At 37.4% G+C, this 7,010-nt stretch overlaps 2 protein-coding genes across 2 annotated transcripts; one reads left to right on the top strand and one right to left on the bottom strand.

Annotated features, from left to right (window-relative positions):
• Positions 1-531: 531 nt before the first annotated feature.
• Positions 532-2,824, bottom strand: LOC114741987 (rho GDP-dissociation inhibitor 1-like). Its single transcript, XM_028930229.1, has 5 exons — positions 2,430-2,824; positions 2,253-2,319; positions 1,637-1,855; positions 1,390-1,514; positions 532-846 (listed from the first exon to the last, which is right to left on the bottom strand). The coding sequence occupies exons 1-5, from the start codon at positions 2,631-2,633 to the stop codon at positions 766-768; spliced, it is 696 nt and encodes a 231-aa protein (XP_028786062.1). The 5' UTR covers positions 2,634-2,824; the 3' UTR covers positions 532-765.
• An 831-nt stretch (positions 2,825-3,655) lies between these two features.
• On the top strand, positions 3,656-6,416 carry LOC114741978 (15-cis-zeta-carotene isomerase, chloroplastic). Its single transcript, XM_028930222.1, has 4 exons — positions 3,656-4,129; positions 4,914-5,060; positions 5,229-5,438; positions 5,745-6,416. The coding sequence occupies exons 1-4, from the start codon at positions 3,716-3,718 to the stop codon at positions 6,078-6,080; spliced, it is 1,107 nt and encodes a 368-aa protein (XP_028786055.1). The 5' UTR covers positions 3,656-3,715; the 3' UTR covers positions 6,081-6,416.
• The last annotated feature ends 594 nt before the right edge of the window (positions 6,417-7,010 follow it).

Here is a 7,010-nt window from a genome sequence, read left to right as displayed (position 1 = left end):
CCATCCACATAACATGTAAATAATTATGAAAGTACATATCTTGTCCGGGGCTGGATTCTGAAACGAAATATAAAAATGTTGATGGCACATCAATTCAAATTATAAGAGAGTAATACTAGAGTATATGCGTTCATAATTATAGAAGAAGAATCACAAATTACTCAAGGACTTAGATGATAAGTAAATACAAACCTTTGATCACTTAAGTGTTGAATATTATGCAGTGTTTAAATTTTGAATCATGACAAAAGATGGGGTCAAAGATAGGTTTCATTTTGAAGTTTTGCTTTATCTTTTTCCCCCACCCTTGTTCTATTTTTATTCCTTATGTAGCAAAAAGCATGTGCTCATCATATGGGAAAAGCTTTTGGACCACCAAAGAATTGATGGGCCTTTTGGCCATTTGCTTCAGAAAGCAAAGGTAACAGTCGAAGATACTTGTTGGTTTCCAATTCTTTATCCACATGGGGTCCCCTTCTATCCTCCAGAAGATTAATATTAGAAATTAGATCCCAAGTAGGCCTTGACGTATCTTAGGTAGAGTACTGTTAGTGTCAAAGTAAAGAGGAAACATCCCTTTTTTCTGAGTACTCATAGAAAAAGGAAAAGAAACCATATAAGTGGTAGAAACATGAGTACAGACATGCATGTGCATGAAGGCAATAACTGGATATGATGAACAACATGCTGGATTTCAATCTTTTCCAAATGGATACAAGGTGCCAGAGGAAGCAAATCTACCAATAACAAAACATAGATTGAATCTCAGTGTTTTGTTGGCCAATTCTTCTGAATTTCAAAGTGGTAGTTGACGTCCAAGTAGCATTTTCCATCGTCATCTACAAACTGAAGGAACAAAATTGAGTTAATTATTTTCTGTTTTTGGTGCATAAAATGATACTCCCTCCGTTCCTTATTATAAGAGACAAATAACTGAATTACGTTGATAAAAAAACAATTAAAATTAGTTAAGAACACTCAATATGTAAAAGGTATAATTTTTTTTTCAAAAAAGGCCCTTATTAATAAGGAGAGAGAGCATGAGAGAGAACAATAGTAAATTATTTAAAGAAAAATAAGTGAGAAGGAGAGAGTGTGTGAGTTGGAACAATAAATATGGGTAAAATAGGAAATTAACAAAAAAAATAGAGACAACTTTTAAGTGTCTCTTATATATAGGAACATGTCATAAGTATTAAATGTCTCTTATAATAAGGAACGGAAGGAGTAATGAAACAGGTTAATCCAATATAATTGGTAAAAATAATTAAACCAACACTATTACTGATATCTATGCCTATCATTCTGGTGCACATAACTTCGAACGAAACAATAAGTGAATCAATTTCCCGGAGATGATCGGAAATGGGTCTAGACTGGTTTGCTTACCTTGGTTGTTGCCGAATAGCTTCCTCTAGCAAACAAGCCAGAAGGGGTAGTTTCTTCGTCCAATACATATGCGTACGGCTCCTGTTGTGGGCTAAAAGTTCCCAACATCCTTTTCGAATTGTCCACTGGGTAAAGCATATCAAGGAAGCAATTTAAGATTAAACAATGATAATCAATGTATGACTAGCACAGTGTTGCTCAGTCTTTCTGGGAAAACACAAAAAGAAGCTTCTGAGTTCTGTCTCACCTCTGAGACCAGTTTTCCAGACGACGTTGGTGTACTTTAGGCCAGAAACGATGTTGTTGGAGACAATGAAGGTGAATTTCAAGCGGTATTTGCTTCCTTCCTTGAGTGTGAAGAGACACTTTTTAGAAGCAGTAGTAAATGGGATTGGCAGGATGAGATCTGGCCTTCCAGGGCATAGTATAGTGAGGCTCACTATTTTCACTTCTGGCTCTTTGCTCTCTGTTTTTCAACAAATGGGGTTGGTTTAGCTTTTCATGGCTTGCAAAAATCCAACAAGAGATGAAATGAAACTTGACAACACAATATGCGGAGTTATGCTATTAATTATATGTATACAAATAGATCTTCTCATGTTCCGCTCAAAACCAATTTTTGTTTCAAAACTTTTTATGACACATTTTGACAATTGGTACACCTGATGTTTTACCCCTGAAGTGCTTGACAGAAGAATTGCTTTCTAGATTTGAAGGGAAATCTCATACTCAAGACAATCTAATTCAAGAGGGTTAGTTTACTCTACAATGTACATATTCCTTGAAAGCATAAAGGGTTCTGCTGAAATTTCCTACAATCAAGAAAAACTTGAGAAACTGAGAGTGGAAAACTTCAAAAGTACCTCCAATGGCAGCGAAATCAACACTGCCAAGAAGTTGCTCCTTCCATTTTCTCAAACTTTCGTCATCCTATGAAGCAAAAATAGGAAATACGTGAATGGATTTGTTTCATCAGAAAAGCATACTGCAAAATCATGACACCAAAGAAACATCCAGAAAGAAAGAAAACGGAGTGTTACTTTATCTTTCTCAAGCTGTTCCTTGAGTGAAAATTGAGGACCAAGGTCCAATTCTTTGTCAGATTCCAACTTGGAGTCATCTTCTTCCTCTGCTTCAGTCTCAGTTTCGGTGTCTTGAGCTTCAATGTTTTTAACCTCCTCCTCCAAATGAGGATTAAAGGGAACGTCTTTTGTTGCAGAGACAGCTCCTACAGCTGCAGACATCTTCGCCACACAATCAGAAACTGCAACAGAATGTGTGATCCCGGAAGGAAAAACAAAAGGTGAAGCCTTTCTTTCTTTCTTTCAACTGGGTGCCAAATGTAGAGCTCTTGTTTGGTAAGAAATGGAGAATGGATCTTCTTGGGCGAGAGGCCTATTATGTAGGTAAATCAGTTAAAAAGGTTGGATTTGAGAGGATGGGGTGGGCCTGCAAATGAAAATGAATTGGGAAATGAAAAACAGTTGGAATAAAAGTGATGGATGCAGAGTTGGCAGCAAGAAACCGCTAATGGTGGAGAAGGTGATTTGGACAATAAATAAAAAAACCTCATGTGCCCTACATATATCTTTACCCATTTGTACGTCACTTATTCTTTCCCCCCCCCCCCTTTAAACGTAGATCACGAGATGTGAGTGAATGCTCCAAGTATTTATTATTATTTTTTGCAAATAGTATTTGGGTAACTGCCATCCTTTGAATTTAATTTGAAGACGGGAATTCTTTCTCAGTACTTTTCGTTGTGTAGTCAACATTTAATGTCCCATGATTAAGAATGAGATGCAATTTCATTTTGAAGATCATTGTCTTTCAACAAATTTCAATTGGTGGTTTTTTGACAAAATTTTCCATGTCGTTGTATGCAATCAAAATCACCAACCAAAAGCACATGGGTGATAAACCTATTGCAATGCATATAACGCGATGCTAATATCTTTCTCAAATAACTAAACCATTCAGCCAATCATTTTCATGCATTCCCAATACGGTTCTTAGTCTTTTAGACGGTAGTATGGCGGAGAAGTAGTCTTACATTTCAATATCACCAGAAGATGACGAATGTTAGTTTCTATTGACGGACATGGTCTTGCAAAACAGACAGGTCTATTTCATTTCAACTCCTAAAATGGCTTTGCCGCCAAAGATATCGAAAATGTTATTTGCTGAAGACCATTCCACGTGTCATTAACCGCAAAATTCCAAATGACCCAACACCAACGATGGCCCTCTGCAGATACCCTTCATCTCCATTTTCCAAAAAGTGCATATAATTCTTGGACTCACTCTGCTTTCATTTGGCCCAACCATGGCTGCTCCTCTCGTGCTTTCAAACCGCTTCTCTTCTATACCCCACAAAACCCGTCACCGATCACTCTCTCAGCCCTCTTCTTTGGTCTCCACCGCCATTTTCATGAACCCCATACAAAAACCAAATAAAAATGATCTTTTTTCCTCAAAGAACCCTTCAAAAGAAGTGCTAATTTCTCGGAAATTCATTGCTTGTACTTCTGTTGGAGACACCGAAGCGAAAGATTCCAGCTTGGTAGGTGAGGACTCTGCGGAGTTTGATTTTAAGGAGCAGAAGATATCTTCGTGGATTTATTTCACGGTGATTTTGGGGGTAGTTCTGTTTGTTCTTAATGTAGTTTGGATTGACAATTCCTCCGGGTACGGTAAAGCTTTTATTGAGGCGGTTTCAGGACTTTCAGATAGTCATGAGGTGATCCTTTCTTCTTTCACATGTTGCAGAATTTTATCGAAGCTACTGGTTAAACTATTCCTTCGATAGCTTTTGACTTTTAAAATCCTTTGCCTACTAACCGATTTCTCTTGGATGCCTTCATTTGTTGAAGGTTAGAAACTTTAATCAGATTGAAACTGGCGGGCTCTGCAACCGATTTCCATAGCTCGCGCTATAGCTAAACGGGGAACAAATTTATAACAAAATTGTAATATTTTTCTGCTTTCCTAAATTTAAATTGAATTTGAAATCAGTCAAGCTTTGTGGGCTGTGGCTTGGAAGGAGAAGAGTGTCTGTAATTACGTGGTTGGACTTGGATAGTTTATATCTAGAACTCCAGGAATCCTTCGTGCTTAATGTGTGGAGATATTTTTTCTGATAGTGTCTGTGTGAGAGGCGTTGACTCTCCCAAGTCAATTACTTCCCAGAAAATCTACTACATTTTGGAATGGGAATGGTAAATTCTCAACAAACTTTGGAATACAAGCTTGACTTTAGTCAAATGAGAACGACACTAGTTTTGCTCCAGAAAATTTTGTGGATCATCATAAAGGTGTTCATCTAGCGAGCAGATAAAGCCTCCATCACAAGTTGTCGCGAAAATGATATTTTCTTTTAGCAATATCTATTTTTCATCCCTGTATCATTCAAACATCATGAGTATTATTATTGTTTGAGTTCTTTTGTTTGACATATGCCGCCTGACTATGATAATTACATTGATTTTTCAATCAGAACTGACTCTTGACATATTACACCGCAGGTGGTAATGTTGATCCTGATACTCATATTTGCCAGTGTCCACAGTGGCATGGCTAGCTTTCGAGACACTGCTGAGAAGATCATTGGAGAAAGAGCTTATCGTGTTCTTTTTGCAGGGATATCACTACCTTTGGCTGTCAGTACAGTTGTAAGTTACTTTCAGTTTTTCTTCAAAGCTGCAGAACTGCTTCTTTGTCCAAGATAACTGGTGTCTAAATCTTCTTCTTTAACTTCTATACAGCATTTGCTTCATTTTTAAACGACAGATAGCCTGTTATTAACGAAGTTGATTCAAATTTACTTCTCTGTGACGTAGGTATATTTTATTAACCACAGATATGATGGACTTCAACTCTGGCAAGTCCAGAATGTTTCTGGGGTTCACCAACTTGTGTGGCTGGCCAATTTCATTTCCTTCTTTTTCCTATATCCTTCGACATTTAATCTTCTAGAGGTTGCAGCAGTTGACAAGCCTAAGTTACATCTCTGGGAAACTGGCATCATGAGAATAACTAGACATCCACAGGTATAAATCTCCATTTTGCATCAGACTCCATTTGGTTTGTGCATGATGTTGTGATGGATTTGCCCGCCATTTGGATACCGTTGAATCTGTTTATGGTACAAGTATCTCCTGCTTTTGCTGATGCATAAGTATTGACTTCCTCCAATATGTCATTTCTGACCTAATGACATATAGCCATAAGATAACTGCAACAATTTCATTTGACTTGATCCCAAGAGAAATTCTTGTTTTGAGTGTTCTGAAATCTAAGCAAAGTGAAACGTGTGCTTGGCATTCTCTAAAGAAAATTTTTTGTTTTGTCTTAAGATGGCTGGGCAGGTTATATGGTGTCTAGCTCACACAATATGGATTGGAAATTCTGTGGCTGTTGCTGCTTCTGTTGGCTTAATTGCACATCATCTATTTGGTGTTTGGAACGGTGACAGGCGACTCGCCAGAAGATATGGTGAGGATTTTGAGACTGTTAAAGCTCGAACAAGCATAGTCCCGTTTGCAGCAATCCTCGATGGCCGGCAAAAGTTGCCGAAAGATTACTACAGGGAGTTTATCAGGTTGCCATACTTGACAATCACTGCAATAACACTAGGAGCTTACTTTGCTCATCCCCTTATGCAGGCTGCTAGTTTCAACCTTCATTGGTAGGTACGCCACGTTGTCTCCTTCAATGAAATATGATGTTGAGAAGCATAACAATAATGCAAACTACGTACCTCATCAGCAACTAGAGATGTATACAGATCAACAAAGAGAAAAAAGGGTGAAAGAAATCGATTGAAGTTTTGATCTGATCTTGACTTTGTACATTCAAAATGTTTCAAAAAAAAAAAAAAAGCGAAAAATCCGTGGTTTGAAACAGCAAATAAGTTACATTTGCAAAATAAGCAAAGACACGGAGTCTGTGAATTGAGCTATATAATAAACCTACCTCTGTGCTTTGTGACCTTTTAACTGTTATCTATGAATGGTCAAATTCATCTATCCTATGTTTCGTGTAAATCATTATAAGGAACAGAATCAACATTAGACAGCTTGAAGTAGCACGGAGTGTTCCAGAGGGCCAAGATCATTTGGGTTTATATTTGAAGCCAATTTAGCAAGACTGAGGCCCGATCAGTTAGTTGCATGCAAGGAGACTTTTGCAAGGGGATGCATTTAATGAAGATCAAAGGACTAAAATGCCCATCCAGGCACCTCAAGTGGCGGACAATGGACAGTGGTGACTGGAGGCAAACAAGAGCAAGGGCATTTTAGGCTTTTGCGAACGGTTATCCTTGTCCCCTGACCTAATCGAATCTAATCGGTATCAAAACATAGAATAAAGCGAGTTGATGTCTGAGTAACCGTTATACTACCTTCAGTCTTTAATATAAGACCTAGCTTGATTTTAATTTTGATTCTAAATATAGGACCCTAATCCATTTTGTTTTCTCATATTTATATATTTTTTCTCAAGATAATCCTTCTAATTATGATAGTTCTAGCTAATAAACTTGATTAGCAAGGATATTTTAGGAAAGACTACCTATTTGTTACAAAAATATTACTTGGTCCTTAATATAAGATCTTATTTAA

This window comes from Neltuma alba, unplaced genomic scaffold, assembly GCF_004799145.2.
Source record: "Neltuma alba isolate B1F8T4 unplaced genomic scaffold, ASM479914v2 tig00003593_pilon, whole genome shotgun sequence".
Lineage (NCBI taxonomy): Eukaryota > Viridiplantae > Streptophyta > Magnoliopsida > Fabales > Fabaceae > Neltuma > Neltuma alba.
The sequence above is the reverse complement of the archived record's forward strand: the minus strand, read 5'-3'. Positions and strand labels throughout refer to the sequence as shown.

Bases quoted from the DNA above. Each gene is read 5' to 3' on its own strand.
- LOC114741987 (XM_028930229.1), bottom strand. From the start codon at position 2,633: ATGTCTGCAGCTGTAGGAGCTGTCTCTGCAACAAAAGACGTTCCCTTT. The intron at 1,856-2,252 runs GTACTTTTGAAG...GTTGAAAAACAG, and splicing joins TGATTTCGCTGCCATTGGAG to AGAGCAAAGAGCCAGAAGTG. The intron at 847-1,389 runs GTAAGCAAACCA...TTGTTCCTTCAG, and splicing joins GCTATTCGGCAACAACCAAG to TTTGTAGATGACGATGGAAA.
- LOC114741978 (XM_028930222.1), top strand. From the start codon at position 3,716: ATGGCTGCTCCTCTCGTGCTTTCAAACCGCTTCTCTTCTATACCCCAC. The intron at 4,130-4,913 runs GTGATCCTTTCT...ATTACACCGCAG, and splicing joins GACTTTCAGATAGTCATGAG to GTGGTAATGTTGATCCTGAT. The intron at 5,439-5,744 runs GTATAAATCTCC...TTTTGTCTTAAG, and splicing joins GAATAACTAGACATCCACAG to ATGGCTGGGCAGGTTATATG.